General features: G+C 32.9%; 1 protein-coding gene across 1 annotated transcript in view; it reads left to right on the top strand.

Moving 5' to 3' along the window:
* The window catches only part of LOC126881165 (uncharacterized), a 51,594-nt gene that overhangs the window by 10,223 nt on the left and 17,873 nt on the right, over positions 1-23,498 (top strand). Inside the window, exon 3 of the mRNA XM_050645243.1 lies at positions 3,519-3,712. Coding sequence (XP_050501200.1) covers positions 3,519-3,712 — 194 coding nt within the window. The remainder of the gene's footprint in view (positions 1-3,518; positions 3,713-23,498) is intronic.

Below are 23,498 nucleotides of genomic sequence, written 5' to 3' on the forward strand. Positions count from 1 at the left end.
AATGTATACCATTTTTATTCAGTTGCAATGCGAAGGCAAAACAATCTTACTTTTCAATTAGAATACGGAGCGCAGTCCAGTCCTCTGAATCGCGATTTTCGGCTCTTATTGGAGCCTCATCGGAAAGAACGTAGGCATTGTTCTCCATACCCTAACTGACTAGCGTCGAGAGTTCTTCCCACCCACTGCAACCGAAGTGAAGGTATTAGGTGACTAGCGTCATCTGGCAATTGAAAGATGAAAAGTTGATAAAGTTCGTTGTTGTATCGACTTCTGAAGATTCCGTTTTCCCTCGCAGGTCCTAGTATTGTCCTCAGTACTTTCCTTTCGAATGTGTCGAGTTTGTTTTTGGAAGTTTCTTTCAGGACCCAGGATTCACTGCCATAGCATGTTATTGGTCGAATTAAAGTTTTATAGATTCTCATCTTTGTATTTCGGTGGACACTTTTAGACCGAAATATATGGGAAAGGGCAAAATAAGCTCTGTTTGCCTGCGTTATCCTCTTCCGTATTTCTCCATCTTCTGATCCGTCGGCATATATTTCTACTCCCAGATATGTAAACTTTCCAACCTTTTCAATGTTATCTTCATGTATAATGTTTTGTGGGACTATATTTCTTCTCGTCTGAGTCATTTATATACAATATTGTTCAGTTTTGTTTAAAAATGAGATTTCCAAAATTTCATGCTTCAAAAACTCATAATAACTTAAAAGTACAAGTTTAAAGTCTTCTGTATTTTAAAATAGTTCAAACGACCCGCGACGTCACATAGTTTAACTTTACGGTTATATTTATATTTATGGTCATATTTAGGTGTATTCTTTTCTTCTTCTTTAGTTTATTGGCCTCCACCTACTTGGATATTTGGCCAGCTCATCGTCGCAGAATAAGGGAAAAATATTTATATTCTAATGACATTTATCGTAATGTCATTGTAATAATATAATATATCAGTTTGAGATTGGAGTTTGATACAACACCGTAAGTGTTGTTTAGTGCCATTTTCTAAAAGTACAAGATTTCTATGGATTTAAAATAGTTCAAACGATCAAACGTATTTTCTACTGACGTTTATAATGTCTAATTTAAAATTATATACAATTTTGTTTACTTTGTTGGTGCAAAATGTAAACATATAATCATATGACACCACGGCACGTTTTGAGCTAGATGCAATAATTTGAATTTAGAATCGTCTTTAGGGGCCAAACGGAACACAAAAACAACTTTTTTATCTTTGATACATGTTATAAATTATGTTCCCTTGTGATTTATAACATTTTTTTCGAATTTAAAATTTTATGCAAGTTCTCTATTGTTCTGTCATTGCTTCTCCACAATATTTCAGTAATTGTTTTGGTATTCCGTCTTTACCTGCAGCTTTTCTGATCTTCAACTTTTCAAGTGTTTTTCGAACTTCCTGTGTACCTATATTAATTTATATGTGCTAAATTTCCGGTTCTAGCTAGATTTGAAAAATCATGTTACACTTCTTTCGAAGAAGGTTCCCAGTGATAATTCTTTATTTTTCTTACAAGTGAATGTATTTCATTTCTTATTGTCTTGTAATTATCATAAATATGTCTCTTTTGTCTTTTAAGGTAAGCTTTTTTCTTTCCTTGCATTTTTACTTCATTTCTGCACAAGACCATAGAGGTGTTCGCCTTGGGAGCGATTATTTTTTATGAATATTTCTTTCACCAAGAACTTCCTTGGCTGAGGATATGTTTTGTATGTAGGGGTCGACAAGACAAGAACTCTTGTCTTGACAACAACTTCTTGTCTTGTCTTGAGAAAAAATTAAGAAATTTGAAAAAAATCTTGTCTTGACGTTTTCTTACCATCTTATATCTTGTCTTGGCTCAAGAAATTTCAAAATCTTGAAATTTCTTGATAGCCCGATCGGGTGATTCCACGGCGACCTTTCTATTGCGTTGCGTACTAACACGGCCTCCACTGCCACTGGTGGAGTCCCTGATCTGCTTTTGTTTCCTGACGAACCCAAAATTGATGTGTAGTTGCATGCTTACAATAAGCATTTATGTATGTATGTTCTCTTATATAAGCTTAGCTGTCCAGGATTTCATAAAAATTGCTGAGCCAAATCGAAACAGTTATTGATTATTTGGAGGATGAATTCGAAGTAGAAAATACTATAAATGCTACTACTTTAGATTTTAACTCCCTGTAAGTAAAATTAAATACCTTGTAACAAAAAACAAAAACTCAGGACAAATGCAACTTAAACTTAACAGTGCTTGCGAGGCCATAAATTGTAAGATAACTATGCCAGAACTAGATGTGCCTACAAGATGGCATTCAACTTTCGAGATGCTAACATGGGGCTTAAGTGTAAAAAATGCTTAAAAATATATTTTGTCACGACAACCAAAATCTAAATAATTGGAATATGTTAGATAAAGAATGGTTCTGGTAAATTTTGTCAGTATCTGAGAAGGTTTAAAAGACTTTCTTCAATTTTCGAAGGGGAAAAATATTGCACACTCCCATTGGTGGTAAGTGGAGTAAATTTACTTTTGGACAAACTGGAAATATGGGCTCATGAACTTAACAATGAAAAGTTACTGAAACACTACAACAAAACTAATTGGATATACTGTATTGTTGTTAGTAGAGGCAAAGTAGAGGCATTTTCCTCTTCATCTTGGGAAAAGCTTCTATAATCGGAGGCAGTACAAAAATTTGAACAAATATTTAAAGCTAACTACTTTAATAAATCCCAGAATGATCTATAGAATCCAATACCAGAGGCAGTACTTAGTCTGAAAAAAGAAGATAACGAATTTGATTTAGATATTAAAATACTTACCTATTTAAGAAAACGGATAATGATAACTTACAATCTTGGAAGTATGAAATTGAAAAATACTTAAATAAGCCTAGGTCAGAAGATTCTGAGAATATACATACTTGATTGGTGGAGAAGACACGAAAATATCTACCCGTCATTATCGAAAATGGCCAAGGATTTTCTGGGAACGCCTGCAACATCTGTACCTGCGGAAAGGCTATTTTCAAGAGCAACTTTAACAATAACAAAGCCAAGAAATCGGCTGGGCGTTGACTCCATAAGAAGTGTTATCTGCCCTATTCATGGCTTATCAATTCCGATTTAAAAATGTGCTAAATTTGTTATTTAAAATAAAATCTAATTTTTATTATTAGGTACCTAGTCAAGATATTTCAAGATTTCTTGTTTTCTTGACAAGAAATCTTGATATTGACATAAAATTTCTTGTCTTGTCTTGAAATCTAAAATTACTTTTTGTCTTGATCTTGTCTTGAAATCAAGACAAGATCTTGAAATTTTCAAGAAGTTGGCGAACCCTATTTGTATGTATAAAATCAGCGTACTTTTAGTTTTATTGTTTAGTATGTAAATTACTAAACCATGCATTTTAAATCCAGTTATAAAAACTATCATGATTTAATTTCCGGTGAGGTGAATCTTATTCGACTGTAATATCAAAGCTAATAAACTATTTTGATTTTAGATTCAGTATTGCCATGAAACATAAAAAAGTTATTAATCAAATTTCTGAATCCCTCGGTATTAAATGTAGGATTCCAAAATCAAAAGGTTTAAACCAAATAGTAAATAATACCCTCGATGAAAATCTTCTTGCAGAATTGGTATGCCCTGTCTGCATAGAATTCATGGTCCCACCAATTTATATATGTGAAAGTGGTAAGTTTATAAAAAATTGATTTTATCATGTCATGTATGATCGAAAATAGATCTCCAATAATACTGTGTATACACTTGAGTCCACGAGTCTTTACCCGTGCGTCAACACTGATGGAATCGCCGGAATTTAATGACTTCAGGATGAGATAGAAGATTTCAGGTCAGGGAGGGAAGATAATCGCCATCTTTCGTAAACAAACAAATTGACAGTGCTAGTCAGGTACGTCAGGGTTGCCAGATTGGGGTATTTTCCCACAATTTTGGGGTAATTTTAAAGCGTATAGGGGAACTTCTCTAAGCAGAAATGGTTGGGAGATTTTTTAGGGTGAAAATTATGGAAGATTTTAAGGGGTCATGGGAAATTAGATTTGCGAATGTACAGATAGAACTGTATATTGTACTCTCATATAATCGAAGAAGATAGGACCTATGGATTATTTCCAGGGCCCTCTGTTGATAAGTAGTATAATTTTTGTTTACTCTTCTCTACATTTGACTACTAATTTATTAAAATGCGGCAAAAATTTAAATTTGGGTGATTTGAGCTTCAATTTAAGGGAATTTCAGTTTCTAAGTGGGGGATTTATAAAATCACATCTGGCAACTCTGGTGGTAGTTGTAGCAAATTTTACCTGAAAAATTCTCTGTCTCTCTCGGACCTCTCTCTTGTATGTTGCAGGCAATCTCGCTTCACTGTTTGAATGGGACGGGGCCATTCCATCAGTGTTGACAGTTCGTTGGATAAAACACATAAATATTTGATAACTCAAATTTTAACCCGTGATAGTGGCAGTAGCTACTTACTGTCACTTGCTGTTGCGTTTAGTAAATTTCAATTTCCGATTTATTTCGTATGCTTTAAATGATGACGCACGGGTAAAGACTCGTGGTCTCAACTGTAGGTACAGCTGGTTCAAAAGAAAACTGATACGACTCTTAAAGCGTATTTTGTAGAAAATTGAGCAGTGTATTTGAAGCATAAATAGTTATTATTTACATACTGTCACTGCCAAATCTAAAATTTGATAGATAACTTATTCTGTTCAACCTCAAAAAATGGCTCCACATGCCAGCAAAGAACTAAAAACAAGAATTGTAACGAAATTAGAAGATGGTTGGTCACTGTCTGCCGTAGCGAACCATTTTAACGTAAGCAGAAAAAACACTTTTTAATATTAATAAAAGATGGAGAGAACAAGAAACTCTCAAAAGAAAGCAAGGTTCTGGAAGACCAAAAATATCTACCGCTCATGAAGATCGTACGCTTTTAGAGAGATTAGAACAGAATCCTGTTGAAGATGCGAAAACTGCAAGAAATATGTCACAGTTTCCGGGAAGAAAGACATCAACTTGGGTATCGAACTGCAACAAAAAAAAACAAGCTCTACACCACAACAGAAGCAATCAAGACTTATATTTGCTTTAAACCATCATACAAAATCAAGATTTTTGGGACGGTAATATTTACAGATGAGAAAATTTTTAAATCTTCTCAAAAAGGGCAAAATTGGGGTATATAGACCGGATAACAATAGATTTAATCATCTATATATGTTGATAGATATCGAGCAGCTGGTCATTTTAGTGCCAATGTAGGGGGATGGATTTCATCTAGAAGATTGGGAATGGTATGGCATATGGAAGGTTTGTTGGGCAGACTTATCTGAATATTCTAGAAAACATCATGTTTCCCAGTGTAGAACAGTTGTATCCAGAAAATAATTTTATCCTCCAACAAGATAATTGTCCTGTTCACACTGCAGATATAATAAACCAGTGGCTCCAGAATAACAACATCGAAACCTTACCATAGCCCAGCTACAGTCCAGATTTAAACCCTACCGAGAATGTATGGGGGGATATAAAACGGTTGTATCAGCGTAATTTTTACGCTGAAAATGCTGAAGAGCTGTGGCACGGTATACAACAGGTTTGGGAAGAGCTCTCTGAAGAAAACAATTTCATAGTTCCTTTCACGCAGATGGGCCGAAGACTACAAGCTGTTATCAATGCTGATGGAGATATTACAAAACGTTAATTTTAATTTTACATACCTAAATTTAGTACAGTTTTGGTCTTCCAGGCCCTCGCTTTCTTTCGAGAGTTTCTTGTTCTTTCCATTTCTTATTAATAGAAAAACTGTGGTTCTGCTCATGTTAAAATGTTTTGCTGCCTCTGATAGTGATCAGTTATCTTTTAATTTGGTGTTACAATTCTTGCTTTAATATATTGTTAAGTCGTTTTTTTTATTCATTAATAATAATAAAAATAACCATTTTATTCATTAATAATAATAACAACAACCCTATTTTATGTAAAATCTATCATTTATATACTCTTTATAAAATGCAGGAATTCAAAATAATATCAAAATTTAGACCTTAATAATTATTACAATTTATGAATTAACATGTAATCAGTTGTTTTTTGTTTGTTTGTTTGTTTGTTTGTTTATTTTATTATTTGTCTTTCATAATAAATTTAATATAATCTCAGACCAATCAAACACACTGCTCAAAATGATTAAGTCTTACTAAGAGTCGTATCAGCTTTTTTAGGAACCAGCTGTACATAATTAAACCATCAAATCTGCAATTCAGCGATAGCATTGATTAATAACTACATACGTGGAATATTTATAATCAATGGCGATAGTCAGTGTTTAAATAAATGTGTCTCTATGTTGGTATTTCGACAGCATTAGACATGCAAGGGATTTGTCGATTCAGACTTTGTATCAAAAAAAAATTGATTGAGCTATTATGTACTTTTTATCAAGAGCTATATACAGGGTGTTTCATTGGGAAAGTAACTTATATTAACTGTAAAAAGAAGACACTTAGGCGGTCTCAAAAATACCATACTTAATGGGTCTTACTTCATTAATAACAAAGATACTGGGTGTTTTATAGTTTTATCTATTTTGCCATTTTCTTATTTGGTTCATAACTTTTTAACCACACTGTATATTTATTTTATATTTGGCACGCAAATATTATTTAAGGTGTACAATCAATTAATTTATTTGAAATTGTAAAAAATCCAGGTCCGGATTAAAAAATATTGGAAAAATATACCGACCCAAAAACAACAGCCTGTACATGAGTTTTTTTTTAATAGATTTTGTATTTGAGAAGACGATGAAAAACTAAATTTAGTGGTATCCTTTGAATTTTCGACAAAATGATTTTTGTTGTTCTGAAGCTATTTTCTTGTGGCATTTTTACAATTTTAACTATTTAGAATGGGAAATAAGAAATAAGTTAATAAAAATCATTTTTTAATAATATTGTGGCTTATTTCCCAGTTTAAATAGTTAAAAATGATTTTTCTTGTCAAATTTTGAATTTGATTTCTGAAATTATCTGAATTGCGAAACCACACTTTATATTTATTTTATATTTAGATAACACTGAGTATTCTTTAAGGTGTCCAATCATTTAATCTATTTACGATTATAAAAAATCCAGGGTCGGATAAAAAAAATTGGAAAAATGTTCCGACCCAAAAAAACACCCTTTGCATTAATTTTTTTGCATTTGAAGAGTGGATGAAAAACTAAATTTAGTGGTATACTTTGAATGTTCGGCAAAATGATTTTTCGGGTAAAATTTTAAATTTGAATTCTGAAATTATGTGAATTGCGATAGCACGAAGTTAAAAAATTTAAATGTGACTTAATTTTAATTAATACCATTATTTAATCTACATTGTTAAAATGTTAACATTTTAATATTTTTCTATTATGGCGACAAATAATTCATAACAAATATTCACCTTTCATTAATGAATAAATAAAAAAGAGTCCACAAAAAATACATAACTTTAATCAACGAACTAGCTTAAAAATTAAAAAACAAAAAAATTGCTGAAAAATATCTTTTGGATATCTAAAATCCAAATTTATAACGAGGAAATAAATAGTAGGGAAGAACTTCTTGACCGGATTCGAGATGCCTTCCAAGAAATGAAGAATAACCCTGACAACCCTTCCTTACCCTTAGGAAGTCAGTCAGACAAATAACAAAAAGAGCAAGACTTTGTCTTCAACAAGGTGGTGGCCATTTTGAACAATTGCTATAGTTTTGATAACTTATTTTTTGGAAAAAATTTTCTGTTTTTTTTGGAAACATTTTTAAGATAGGGTATGTATATTTTGTAAAGTTATGTATTTTTTGTGGACCCTTTATTATTTATTCATTAATTAAAGGTGAATATTTGTTATGAATTATTTGTCACCATAACAAAAAAACACTGAAATAATATTTGACCAATTTAGATTAAATAATGGTATTAATTAAAATTAAGTCACATTTTAATTTTTTTTTACTTCGAGCTCTTGTGATGTTGGGGGTTGCTGGACGAAGACACTATCCCGAACAAACAAACTTAAACTTTTTCCATAACTTTATTCTTACAAGGTTAAAGGTACTATTACAACTACGTCGACCGACATTATCGTTAGGATAGGTCAAGGTGACCCATATCTCGGTAACTATATCCCCTGACTACGCGCCAGCAGAGTTCAGCGAACACACTGATCCAACAACGATGTCTCAGGTCCTCGACCTTCCCACTTATATCTATTATATTAAAAACAATGCCCATATGTATTACCATATATGGTTATGCTATACGTATTTCAATAATGACGTGTGCTTTGTTTGCAGTCTTGCGAATGAGTTGAATACTTTAAACTTTGCTACTGTCGTAATAAATTATACAAATTGCAACTATAATATTGACCTTATTCTTATAACAAATAAATTAGGAAAATTCCGTGAGGGTTGTCGTGTACCATCACATCTCTCTGGGCGGGGAAAAGATGAATGGGAATTTCAGTAACAATTTCCTTTCATCTCTATTTTATATTATTTATGCTGACTGACGTCTCTCCTTTATAAGAAAATTAAACAAACATATTAAAAGAAAATGAGAAAAGAAAAAAAATGAGATATATAAATATGTACACTGAACCTTAAGTACTAGTAAAAGTCTTATGGTGGACTATTATTACACTTTTACACTATAACACTTTTCAGTACTTATTCTTTTTATATATTATACAGCTTAACGTTATTCTTATGTATGACTACTTGTTTACCCTTTTTCTCAATAATTACGTTAAGCGTTTCATCTTTAATTACGGTATATGGACCCGAAAACAAAGAGTTAAGTTTTGTGTTTGGCTCATTTTTTATTAATACCTTATCTCCTGGTTTATAAGTTATTTTACTCGTTTTGGCATCATATATTTTTTTCTGCTGTGTTTTGTATGTGTTAGTGTTTCTCTGGCCTCCTTTGCGGCTACTTGTAGTCTGTATTTCAGTTCCATGGGATAGTCGTCAAAATTATACAGGGGTTCTATTTCGTTTTGAACATTTGTCGGAAGTCTACATATTTTTCCGAACACTAATTCGAACGGTGTATAACCCGTTGCTGAGTGTACTGAAATGTTATACGAAAAACAGAAATATTGCACCCATGTACTCCAATTTGTAGGGAATTTTGATAGTTGTATCCTAAGGTACGCATTTAAATGTTTGTGAGTGTTTTCTAAAGCTCCTATTGTTTCGTGGTGATATGCTGTTGAGTTTAGTTTCTCTATTTGCAATAATGAGCATGTTTCCTTAAATGTTCTTGCCATAAACTCTGAGCCTTGGTCTGTGACTATTTTTCTGGGTACTCCATACCTCAGAATACAATTTTCTACCAATGCCTTGGCTACTGTTTCGGCTTCTTTGTTCTTTATTACATATCCTTCTATGTATTTACTTAGCTCACATTGCAGTGTCAATATATATCTATTCCCACTGTCATCCATCTCAAATGGTCCTACTAGATCTATAAATATTGTGTCGAATGCGCAGGTGGCAGTCGATGTGATAGTTAGAGGTTGTTTGGTTATGATAGAATGCTTATGTCTTTGACAATCGTCGCATCTCTTCACAAATTCCTCGATATCTTTTCGTAAACTATTCCAAAAATAATATTTCCTTATATTTTTGTACATTCTATTTATTCCGGCATGCCCTCCTGTTGGTAACATGTGAAAATCATTAATTATAATTCTTCTTAATTTTTCATCTGCTATATTCTGTTTGTCTTGTACTATACATATTTTGATATCTCTTTCTTTAAATATTTTAGGATCCTTTCTTATCTCTTCAATAATTGGCTGATTCTTATTATTCTTTACTAGTACTAGTTCCTTTATATTCTTTTGTGCGCACATTTGAATCAAGGCTCTCAACGATGCTCGTAGCGCAGACGTTGATCGAGGTTCTTGATATGTCGAGTTTCTCAACGACGCTCGTAGTGCAGACGTTGATCGAAAATCTCGAATCAGATAAATAATATCGTCTTCTTCGTTGTACAGTATACTACTATTTGTATTTTCTTCAGCCGAATCTAGCTTCATTGTTTTGCAATCGTCCTTGTCTATCAGTTTTACCTCTACCGCACTTTTCGGGAATTTCAACAATTCGACTACGTCTGGTTGATCAGTCCATTCGTTCTTCGAATCGGCGATTTCCTCCTGCTTTTTCGTTTGTGCTCTCGTCATCACTAATATACTTTTCTCTGAGTCCTTATTTAGTTGCTTTAGTTCTTCTGATGTAACTTCTATTCGTGATAAGGCGTCAGCTGTTACATTTTCAGCTCCTTTCACGTATTTAATTGTAAAGTCGTATTCTTCTAACTTCAATCTAAATTTGGTTAATCTGCTGGAAGGGTTTGTCATACCAAATAGGTACACCAATGGTCGGTGGTCTGTCAAAATAATAAATTCTTTCTGTAGAAGGTAATGTCTCCATTTAGCAATGCTCCATACTATTGCCAGTAATTCTTTTTCTATCGTAGGATAATTCATTTCCGCTTTATTAAGTGTTCTACTGGCATATGCTACCGGTTTGTCATTCCCGTTTGACAAAGTTGCTCCTAGTGCGATGCCAGATGCATCTGTCCGTAGAATAAACGTGTTCTCCTCCGATAAATCTGGGAATTCCATTACGGGGGGGTTTGATAATGACGCCTTGAGGCTTTCAAAAGCTTTTTGGCATTCTGTTGTCCACTCTTTACATTTTTCCTTGATAGTCTATTTAGAGGTGCGGCTATTTCTGCAAAATGATTGATATGTTTTCTGTAATAATTTGCAAAGGCTACGAATCTTTTTGCTTCTTTTGCATTTTGTGGTATTGGATATTGTTCCAATGCGGTGATCTTTTCCGGATCTGGTGCTATACCTTTATTCGAAATCTTGTGTCCTAAATATAATAGTTCTTTTTTCATAAACTCGCATTTAATTGGATTTAATTTCAGATTTACTTTCCTTAGTCTCTCTAATACCTTCACTAAGTTCTGATTATGCTGTTGTAGACTGTTGCCAAAGACTATCAAATCATCAAGATATATAAACATGTTTTCATAATTTAAACCTGACATTGCCATAGTCATGGCTCGTGAGAAACATCCTGGGCTTGTCTTTAACCCCATCGGAAGTCGTGTCATTTGATATTGACCTCTATCGGTTGCGAATGCTGTGTACGGTCTGGACTTAGAATCGAGTTCTATTTGGTAATATCCTTGGTATAAATCTAAATGTGAAAAATATGTTGCTCCTGATAAAGCGTCTAGGATTTCTTCTATGCATGGTAATGGAAATCTGTCATTCTCAATTTTGTTGTTTAGTTGTCTGTAATCTATCACAACTCTCCATTTCTTGTTTCCATTTTCATCGTTTTTCTTTGGCACTATAAGTAGTGGAGATGAGAATTATGATATTGCATTTTCAATAATCCCGTCTTTTGACATTTTGTCTACTTGTCTATTTATTTCCGTTTTTTGTCCATGTGGTAATCTATACGGTTTTGTATAAGCAGGTGATACTCCTTTTTGCAATTTTATTTTTGCTTTGTATACGTCCGTCGTTGTGCATGGATCGTTTTCTAAGAAAAACACATCGGAATATTTTACACATATTTTTTCTATTGCTCTTTTTTCCTCTAGCGATAAATTTGTTGTGTTTATTATATTCAAAAGTCTTTCGGCACGACTCACCGATTGTTTTGATTCTCCCATGTGGAAAACGTCGAACTTGTCTAATCTTTCGACCTTCGGTCTAAAATTCTTAACAATTATTTCTCTATCATTGATATTTAATATCCTTATTGGTATTTTTCCGTCGACTGGTTTTGAGACTGTTCCTGCCGAGAATATTCCTTCCGCTATCTCCTGTGGTATAGTTACAAAATCTCCGTAGTGTGTCCCGATCTCGAAAAAAAATAATTTTTCACATCTCCTAGGTATTATTATCGTATAAATTTCTCCCATAGATAGCATTTCCAAATCTCTTCTCATTCCTTCTACATGTAACGATAATTTTAAGGATTCGTAATTTATTGTAGCAAAATATTGGTATAAAAAATCGCTACCAATAACTCCATCGACTTTATTTGTTAAACTCTTCATAACTGCAAATTCCTGTGTCAACGTTATCTTCTCTGAGTTATCTAATATTTCAAGGTCACACAATAAGGTTCCCCTTGTATATACAGTTTTTCCGGTAACGCCTCGCAAGCTAATACGTCGGGTTTTGTTTATGTCGGTGTAGTTTTTATCTAAACATTCTTCAAATAACACGCTGACTGTTGCGCCAGTGTCAATTAATAGTTTTTTGCGTTTTCCTCTGTAATAAACATTAATATAATTTAATCCACTTGCTGTGGAATTATCTGCCTCCATTCGATGGGCCACGAAAAAAATCTACTTCTTGTATTGTGCTTGTGTGTGGCTGCTCTTGGCGGGGCTGCTCCTCTGTTGCGAAATATGCTCCTGGTGAATTTCTGTTGCTGGGGTTTTTACCTTGCGACCAATTATTATTTCTCCCTCGTTGACCATGTCCTGCTCCTCTGTTTCTTTGAGACCTACCTCTGTTATGATATTGTCTTACTTCGTTTCCATTTGTATTTCTATTATTATATGTCTTGTTACCTTCTTTTCTCCTGTCAAAACTATTTTTGTATCCGTTTGTTGTATTTCTTCTTCCGCCTCTATATGTTTTATTCATGTGGTACATTCCTGCAGTTTCCGTTCGAGTTAGCGATTCTTCGTTCTTTGCGCTTGTTATCGCTTCCGCTAAAGTGCTAAAGTTCTTGACTTTCAAAATTGTCTTTATCTTGTCATTTTTTAAACCGTTAGTAAACACGCTTATTGCAATTTTTTCGTTTACTTTGGCCAGCACTTCTTCTGCATCTCTGTTTCCCTCTGCTTGTGCTATTGTTAATTTAGCCATGAGCTCCTCTAAACTTCTTCCAAATTTTTCTATTGACCTATTCTCTTGTTTCGCTGAGTTGATCTCCGCTGACAGAACAGGGATAGATTGTTTTACTAGAAACTTTTCTTTAATATCGGTTATTAGTGCCGCGTTTGAGTTGTAAGTAGTCTTCAGTCGTAATTTTGCTGCTTGCGTTAGTTTCACCTTCAACAGGTACTTTGTTAGTTGCGGTTTTCCCTCATTATCTAAAAATTCATCGTACAGTTCAATTGCGTCTATGAATGCTCTAATTGATTCTTCGGTGTTTCCTATGTGAGGGATCAGGTTCCCTGCTGTTTTCAGTTCGAATTTCTCTCCCATCTTGTCGTTGTTATGTTCAACTTGTCTTTTCCGTAGTTCTGTTTGGACTTTTTCGATTTTTTCTCCAATTTTTGCAATAATATCTGCAATGAATTTGTCTTCTGCTGCCTTAAAGCTGTCACCTTTGTATATTTTATGCACCGTCCTAAACTGTTCCGTGATAGTCCTGAGTTTTTCCACCCATTTATCTGTGATTAGTTTATTTTTCCTTCGTTCTATAGTGTCTTTTGTGAGATTCCTATTTAATATAGTTATATCTTCCAGAATACGTTGAAATCTTTCCTCGAACATAAATTCGGCTTGGCCTGACTACGTTACTCAATAGTATATGGCCTAGTGTCTCGAAGTCTCAATTACTTCGTAAAGCTTATCATTGCCGTTAAGTTTATCAAATATAACAAAATATAACATATAAAATATTATAATAAAACATAAATGTAAGTAAAATAAAAGGATCAATAATATTGGATAACCGTCAATATTTAAAGTGTCAGTAAATAAGTGAGTAATTATATAATAAAAAAAAATAAAAATGTCAATATGAAAATAGTCATCAAACTTACTTCATAAGCAGTTAAACTGTATTGTATTAAAAAGAAAAATTACTCACGAATATGGGTTCATGTGTCTATGCATTTGGTCCTGGATTCTGGGCGTCTAACCTCAGCATCTCCATTAATTTAGATACTTCCTGTCGGATGTGGTGTCGAAGCTGCTTCTTCCATCGTCGATACAGTAGCCATCCGACGATGATTATGGCCAGGCTGAACGATACAATTCCCAAAACTCCAGGGATTGATAGCTTCTCGTTTTCGCCGGTTTCAGCTGTCACACCTCCGCTGTTGCCTGCTTGGTTTATGAAGATCTGTTCCTCTTTTTCTTTATTCTGGTTGTTTCCCATCTTACGTGTAGAGCTGCATACCTCAATCTATATGCGAACCAGAAAACTCCATTCTTTAACTTAAGGCACGGGTCGCCATGTGATGTTGGGGGTTGCTGGACGAAGACACTATCCCGAACAAACAAACTTAAACTTTTTCCATAACTTTATTCTTACAAGGTTAAAGGTACAATTACAACTACGTCGACCGACATTATCGTTAGGATAGGTCAAGGTGACCCATATCTCGGTAACTATATCCCCTGACTACGCGCCAGCAGAGTTCAGCGAACACACTGATCCAACAACGATGTCTCAGGTCCTCGACCTTCCCACTTATATCTATTATATTAAAAACAATGCCCATATGTATTACCATATATGGTTATGCTATACGTATTTCAATAATGACGTGTGCTTTGTTTGCAGTCTTGCGAATGAGTTGAATACTTTGAACTTTGCTACTTCTACTGTCGTAATAAATTATACAAATTGCAACTATAATATTGACCTTATTCTTATAACAAATAAATTAGGAAAATTCCGTGAGGGTTGTCGTGTACCATCACACTCTCGCAATTCACATAACTTCAGAATTCAAATTCAAAATTTTACCAGAAAAATCATTTTACTGAAAATTCAAACTATACCACTAAATTTAGTTTTTCGTCCTCTTATTAAATGCAAAATCCATTTAAAAAAATTAATGTACAGGGTAAGAATATTTTTTGTAAGAATTTTTGGGTAAGAATATTTTTCCAATATTTTTCAATCCGGCGCTCGATTTTTTATAACTGTCTATAAATTAATTTATTGGACACCTTAAATAATATTCGGTGTTAATATAAAATAAATATACAGTGGATACAGTGTGTTAACAAGTTGTAAGTCGTATTTCAATTTTTTTTCTACTTCGAGCTCTCGCAATTCACATAATTTCATAATTCAAATTCAAAATTTTACCAGAAAACTCAGTATCTTTGTTATTAATAAATTAAGACCTATTAAGTATGGTATTTTTGAACCGCCTAAGGCCGCGCCTACATTGGATCCGTTTTTCTCCGATCCGATCAGATCAGATCCGACGTCAGATTAAAAAATAAACCCCTAGTATTAAATGGCGGTGCCTACATTGGATCCGTTTTTCTCCGATCCCATCAGATCAGATCCGATATCGGCCGACGTCGGGCGTAGCTTCTCCTATTTTCATCGAGAAGTGTTTGGTTTCATTCCGGTTTTTGCATATAAGTAATTTAATTTTTTGTTTTAACTATTTCATGAAATAAATCAACAATAAATAGCTTCCAAATCTTAATATTTAATTTTGTAATATGTGTCTCTACAAGATAGATATTTTATAATGTTGTCTTGAATATAAGGATTGCAAAATCTCTTTATTTATAGCTATAAAATTTAATACCTCTAGCATAGAATAGGAAACAATTATTATTGTTTCCTATTCTGTCCCTCTAGGTAAATAGTTTTATTGAGATGGTCAATTTCACTTTGGTTATAAAATTCTAACGGGTACTATGTGTCTTTGAAATTGCCAAAAAATAATATTGGATAAAACCTTACAAAGAGAACCGAAGTTTATTTTATTACTGCTCAATTTGTGATAAAACAGGAAATATAATTATTATACTACCTATTATGTGTTACTATATCTTTTTATATGACAATATTTTTTAATACGTGCCAACACAAGGCTAATTTGTAATAAATCAATGTATTTTTTCTTTTCTCATGAATTATTTTACATTCTTGTGACGAAAAAATAGGATCTTAAATTTATCAGGATAGTTACGTAGATTTTTGTTTATATTAAATTCTCCTGAAGATCTGTCTTTATTAAATTTATGCACCCATCTACGTTTTTTTCTACGTCTTTTAAAAACGTTGTTTTCCAACAACAGCCAACACATTAACACATCTTCATTGGAACTCATTGTCGGTGGTCGGTGGTCGGAAGTTAATGGAACCAATGTAGGCACCCTCGCCGGAAAATCGGTCTACATCGGATCTGATCTGATCGGAGAAATACGAATCCAATAGGGCTTTTCATTCACAGTCATTTGTTTCGAGCTTGTCCTCGAAAGTGTAGAAAGTGTCATCTTTCTACAGTTAACGTATGTTACTTTCCCAATGAAACACCCTGTATAGCTTTTTAATAGAGCTATTATGTATATTTTTAATGTAAGTGCCTACTATATTATATACTATTATATATGTAATATATTAAAATTGATAGAGCTATCTTTTGTTAGGACATTAACTACACTACTCCAAGAAATTAACGTACCGCATTAAAAATGATTGTTAGGAGACTTTTTAATATTTTTAATTTTTTAATATGTTATAGCCTTGTTCTTTAACAATAATTCTGTAATAATATTGTTGCTAGACCGGTAAATTGTCATTGTATACCGGGTATATCAATGTAATTGTGTTTTTTCTCAAAGTTCACCACACCCTTTGGAATATTCTAGCATTTATAAAATACTGAAATTAAAACCCAACTATAACTATAGCACCATATTTTCTTAACATTCTGTTTTTTGATTCAATTGCTTATGTTGGATAATAAAACAGTTAAGTACTTTAACAACTAGCCATGTTTTTCATCAATACAGGGTGTGCGACAGACTTTACGGGGTAATTCTGCATGAAATAGAAATGGCAGTTTGCTTTATAAACGTATATCCGAAAATGCTTCGTTTCTGAGATACGGGGTGTTGAAATTTTTCTTACAAACTGACAATTTATTTATTGCTCTAAAACCGGTTGAGATATGTAAATGAAATTTAGTGGGTTTTAAGAGGTCGTTATCGCGCATTTTTTTATATACAATTAAGATTTGTATATTCACCATTGGCGTGCAGACGGGTAATATGACCTGTATTACCACTTAAATTTTGTCGCACGTATTTAGAAACACCCTGTATTGATGAAGAACATGGCCCGTTGTTAAAATACCCAACTGTTTTATTTATCCAACATAAGCGAATCGATAAAAAAACAGAATGTTAGAAAAACCTGAGGCTATAGTTGGGTTTTAATTTCAATATTTTATAAAGGCTAGAATATTCCACAGGGTGTGGTGAACTTTGAGAAAAAACACAGTTTGATTTGCACACTTGGTAACTCGGTATACAATGAAAATTTACCTGTCTAGCAACATTATTATCACGGCGATATTGTTAAAGAACAAGGCTATAACTTATTAAAACATTACTTAAATCGAACAACAGGTGTAGGAAATTCGAGACATCCAAAATTTCCCATTTTTAAGGTGGTGGGTTAATTTCTTGAAGGAGTCTGTTTTCATCAAAATCGCATTATCTGCTTTAATTATTAGGGCAGTCGATATTTGGCTCCGAATTCCATCCTACTACATCGATTTACTTGATATTTAGTAAGTAGGCTATAACTTATTAAAACATTACTTAAATCGAACAACAGGTGTAGGAAATTCGAGACATCCAAAATTTCCCATTTTTAAGGTGGTGGGTTAATTTCTTGAAGGAGTCTGTTTTCATCAAAATCGCATTATCTGCTTTAATTATTAGGGCAGTCGATATTTGGCTCCGAATTCCATCCTACTACATCGATTTACTTGATATTTAGTAAGTAGGGAATAGCTCAAGAAACAAAGTCTACCCTATGTACAATGGCGCTTTTATGTTGGGGGCGGTTCCCACTTCTTCAAGAGGGTGGAAAATTTTTTGGTCAAAATATCCACGGAAGTGGCTAGAGAAGCTAATTCTAAGCAAAAACTGTTCTATAATTTCTTTTTGAAAACTGAATACTTTTTGGGTTATTCGTAGTTGAAAATTGGCCGTTTTCATTGAAAAATGACACCTTTTCGGGCGGTTTTTTGCGAATACGTTAAAAACTATGCATCTAACTAAAAAATATATATAAAACATTTTTGTAGTTTATAAAAAAATGAAAGAGATTCGTTCCTTCATAAATCTTCTAGTTATATATGATACAAAAAGAGATATGATAGGTGAAAAGAGTTTGTTTTTCTTTTGGTGCATGCTCAAATCGGTGTATTCAATTTTAAATAACAGAGAAACGGTCGATTTTAAGTGTATAATGCTATCAAGACCTTTCATAGTGCTTGAAAAGACCTTTAAAATGAGCAATATTAAATGTCGATTACATTCAAACTAAGCGAGATATGCTGCAAGAAAAATTGATGGCTAATGTATTTTATGAAAAAATGAGAAGTATATTTAACCTCTCATCCACCAGAATTTAAATGCATCGTTTTGCTTCTACAATACCTTTTATTATAGTGTTATTTCTATGTTCAAAAAGTTGGACGAGTTTAAAATGGATGATTTTTGAAAAAAATAAGATCAAATTTTAGAGCGCATTTTTAACTTTTCTTAAAAATCTTTCTTTTTGTCCTTTTAACTCGAAAATGATAAGAGATACGAAAAAAGATACCGTACAAAAATGTAGGGCTTTTTTAGATAAAAATTTTGTTTTTGTTTTTCATTACTGTATCTCTTATCATTTTCAAGTTATTATTTATTTATTTATTAAGCTCAACAGGCCTTGAAGGCCTAGGGCTGAAAGATTTAATTTTTCTTTACAATTACTATTATGGGGCTAGTACACGTTGGGCCAATCAGTTGGGCCAAGGAGTTGGGCCAACGTGTACAGGACCACTTGGCATGAGTTTGCGATTGGCGGTCAGCGTTGGTCTACAAACCGAATCTTGTCGGTATTTGGTGTACAAATCAAAGGATTTTTGGGACTTGCACGATCTGCCAAACAGCTGTTTGGTTATGAATACTGAACACGTTGTTGTCGTTGAGTTTAAAATATTTGTTTTCTCTTCTCACAATACTGATACTGTTTATAAGTATTAATTTTAAGGTTGTGTTTTAATATGAATACTTTTTTCGGTGTAAAAGCACCGTCGTTTGTGCCATTGTTTTTTAATCACTCTTGTTTGGTACACTTTTCTATAAGCATTGAACGCATTGTACAAATTAATTGCGGCAGCTGCTACAGTCTCCACATCCATATCCATAATCAGAGTTTGTTTTTTGTTTATCCACTAAGAAAGGTTAATGCAGACTGATAACTCCACCAACGTGTAATCACCATGTATTCACTGTTCTTACTTGGCCCAACTTATTGGCCCAACTCATTGGCCAACTAGTTGGCCCAACGTGTACTGGAGCCATTACATATCTATATAATGCTATATCCTATACTACTATATACAATATTACATTTGTTTATATAAAACATTTAATACTACACTTAATATTCCTTATAGTCTTTCCATACATTTCTTCACCACTTCCTTCCATTGTTTTCTGTCCAAAGCTTTTTCTTTGCAGTTTATAATATTACTTTTTTGTAAGTCTTCATATACGCTGTCCTTTCATCTCCTTCTTAGTCTACCTATTCTTCTTTTTTGTATTGGTTTGCGTGATAGAACCATTTTTGGCATTCTTTCCTTTCCCATTCTTTCAATGTCTCCTAAGTATCGGATTCTCTGTGCTTTGATAGACGTCGTTATTTCTGGTTCATTATATAGTTCTTCCAGTTCCTTTTTATTTCTTCTTCTCCATTGACCATCTATTTTCACGCCTCCATATATTGATCTTTGTGTTTTTCTCTCCCATCTTTCTAGAAGGTCCATTTCTGATTTTTTTAGCACTCATGTTTCACATGCATATGTAGCTGTAGGTCTGATAACTGTTTTGTCGATTCTTATTTTTGTTTTTGTTGAGACATATTTGGATTTCATTAATGGTCGCAATGCTCCATACTTTTTGTTTCCTTTTGCTATCCTTGCTTTTATCTCCCCTTCCTCATGTCCCTTTTCATCTACTTTTACACCCAGGTATGTAAATTCTGAAACTCTTTTAAATGCGCATACATTTTCTCCTTCTATCTCCAATGTAAAATTGTCTTCTTTTTCTCCCATTATCATGTATTTTGTCTTTTCCTTATTTATGAGAAGACCAAAAATTTTGGCTTGTTTTATTATATTGCTCATTAATTTTGTTAGGTAGCTCTTTCTTACTTGTCGATAATAATGTTAGATCATCTGCGAATGCAATACATTGGTGGCCATTTTTAAAAATCGTTTCCTGTGTGTTTTTTTACTTTTTGTAATTATTTCTTCCAGTATTACATTAAAAAGAGTCATTGATGGTGGGTCTCCTTGTCTTAATCCTTCCTTTGTTTCAAAATTATTTGATTTATGCCCCTTCCATGCTAATTCGTTTGTGGTGTTATCCATAGTCATCTTTACCATCCTGACGATTTTACTTGGTAGGCCCATCTCTTTCATTAATTCATACATCTGTTGCCGCTTTACCGTATCGTAGGCTTAAAGTCGACGAACAGGACGTATACTGCTATTTTATGTTCGTAGTACGTAGTCTGGATTTCTTTTAACGCAAATATTTGGTCTGTCGTCGACCTATTGCTTCTGAATCCTGCCTGATATTCGCCCAACATCTTTTAGTCCAGAGAAATAAGACTTTTCTCGTGACACATCCCCCTCCAGGCCGAAACCAAATTTTTTGAGTAGTATGGACATCTATATTATTAACCTATATGTTTCCTGCAGCCGATTTTGATGATATACATAGTTATAAACAAATGAAGATCAAAAAACGCTAAATTTTCGCTTTTTTCGTCTATTACCAAAAAGTTAAGCACTTTAAACAAATTTGAGTGTAAGAAACTCATAAATCGTATAAAAAACTTCAATATGGCGTTCGCTGAATATGTCCATCCTTATTGGTGGCTTAGAAAATTGCAAAATAAATCATAAATTTTGAGTTTTTACATAAATATTCATAACTTATGTAAAAATTAACTTAGAACCTTCTTATTACACGGAATGCTGATACTTCTTGTACTTAAATTATATTTTAAATTTCAAAGCAATTGGTCACATAGTTTAAAAGTTATTTAATTTGTTTATCCCAAATTCATTTTTTTTGCAACACTACAAGTCAGAAAATTATGAGGCTACAATCATACTTCGGACAGTTTATGAAAGAAGAACATTTATACTATTACCATTATTAAAAATAAATGACAAAAAATAATTTTAAACAGTGTAAAATTATTTTGAAAAAACATGTCGATTTTTTGCTTACTTATAAACAATTAGAATAACTTTTTAACCGTTACCTGTAGAAAAATTATTTTTTCATATTTAGAAAGACTGAATTTTTATACACATTTAGAAAGAAAAACAACTGTCCTAGGACAATTAGGGACAAAGTTAGCCCCCCCATTTATTTAATTCACATGTTTTTGCAAAATAATTTTGCAATATTTATAATTATTTTTTGTAATTTTTTTTTAATTAAATTAATACTGTAAATTTCCTTCTTCCATAAACTATCCAAAGTATTACTGTAGCTTCATCATTTTCTGACTTACAGTGTTGCAAAAAAAATAAATTTGGGAAAAACAAACTAAATAACTGTTAAACTATTTGACCAATTTCTTCGAAATTTAGGGTATGAATTAAGCACCATAAGTCTCAGCATTCCGTGTAATAAGAAGGTTCTAAGTTAATTTTTACATAAGTTATAAATATTTATAAAAACTCAAAATTTATGATTTATTTTGCAATTTTCTAAGCAACCGATAAGGATAGACATATTAAGCAAACGCCATATTGAAGTTTTTTATACCATTTATGAGTTTCTTACTCTCAAATTTGTTTAAAATGCCTATTTTCTTAATAATAGACGAAAAAAGCGAAAATTTACCGTTTTTTGATCTTCATTTGTTTATAACTATGTATATCATCAAAATCGGCTGCAGGAAATATATAGGTTATTATTATAGATGTCCATATTACTCAAAAAATTTGGTTTCGGCCTGGAGGGGGTTGTGTCACCAACAGGCTATTTTTTTTCCTTATTTCTCTGAACTATTTTCCGTGTATGGATTTAGCTTTTTTCTTATGATGTTTGTCAAGATTTTGTAAACGACTTCTAGCAACGCGATACCTCTATAATTTTCACATCTCATTTTGTCACCTTTTTTATCTATGGGTTATGGCCAAGGATATATTTATATATCCTGGCTCTGGCCCATTCTCCTGGCATACTTTCTGTTTCCCATATGCTTTTTATCAGGTTATGTATCTCTTTGTGTAGTGTTTTTTCTCCTGCTTTTATCGTTTCCGCCGATATTTCTGATATTCCTGGACTTTTATTGTTTTTTAGTCCCCTTATTTCATTTTCTATTTCTTCCTTAGTAGGTGTTTCTATTACTGTATATAAAACATTTTTGTAGTTTATAAAAAAATAAAGAGATTCGTTCCTTCATAAATCTTCTAGTTATATACATAATACAAAAAGAGATATGGTAGGTGAAAAGAGTTTGTTTTTCTTTTGGTGCATGCTCAAATCGGTGTATTCAATTTCAAATAACAGAGAAATGGCTGATTTTAGGTGTATAATGATACTACTATCTTTTGTAGTGCTTGAAAAGACCTTTAAAATGAGCAATATTAAATGTCGATTACATTCAAACTAAGCGAGATATGCTGCTAAAACATTGATGGCTAATGTATTTTAAGAAAAAATGAGAAGTATATTTAACCCCTCATCCACCAGAATTTAAATGCATCGTTTTCCTTTTACAATACATTTTATTATTAGTATAGTACAGTTGATCCAAAAGATGGCATAACCCAGACATCCAAAGTGAAAGTTATCCTTCAACACCAAATTGTTCTATATGGTCCACACAATGTCCAGAAAAAAGTCACACCATTTTGAGCGTCGGGTTTGGGGGGGAGAGGGGGAGAAATCGGTAAATTCGTAGCTTTTTAAGTTTTTCGCCAATATTTCTAAAACTATGCGGTTTTGCATGAACAACCCTCTATACAAAATTGTTCTACATTAAATTTGAAATAAAAAAGGTCCTATGCATAATCTTTCTAAAATGAATGGTTCCAAAGTTACGGAGGTAGTATAGTATAACTGGTCCAAAAAAAGGCCTAACCCAAACATCCAAAGTAAAAGTTTTCCTCCAACATCAAAATGTTCTATATGGTCCACATATTGTTCAGTAAAAAGTTTTGTCCGGTTTGGGAGGGAGATGGGAGAGAATCCGGTAAATTAGTAGTTTTTTTACGTTTTTCGTCAATATTTCTAAAAATATGCATTAGCGTAAACAATGTTATATACAAAAATATTCTACATGAAATTTAAAACAAAAAATGTTCTATACATAATTGTTATAAAATCAACGGTTCC

This window comes from Diabrotica virgifera, chromosome 3, assembly GCF_917563875.1.
Source record: "Diabrotica virgifera virgifera chromosome 3, PGI_DIABVI_V3a".
NCBI classification, from domain to species: domain Eukaryota; kingdom Metazoa; phylum Arthropoda; class Insecta; order Coleoptera; family Chrysomelidae; genus Diabrotica; species Diabrotica virgifera.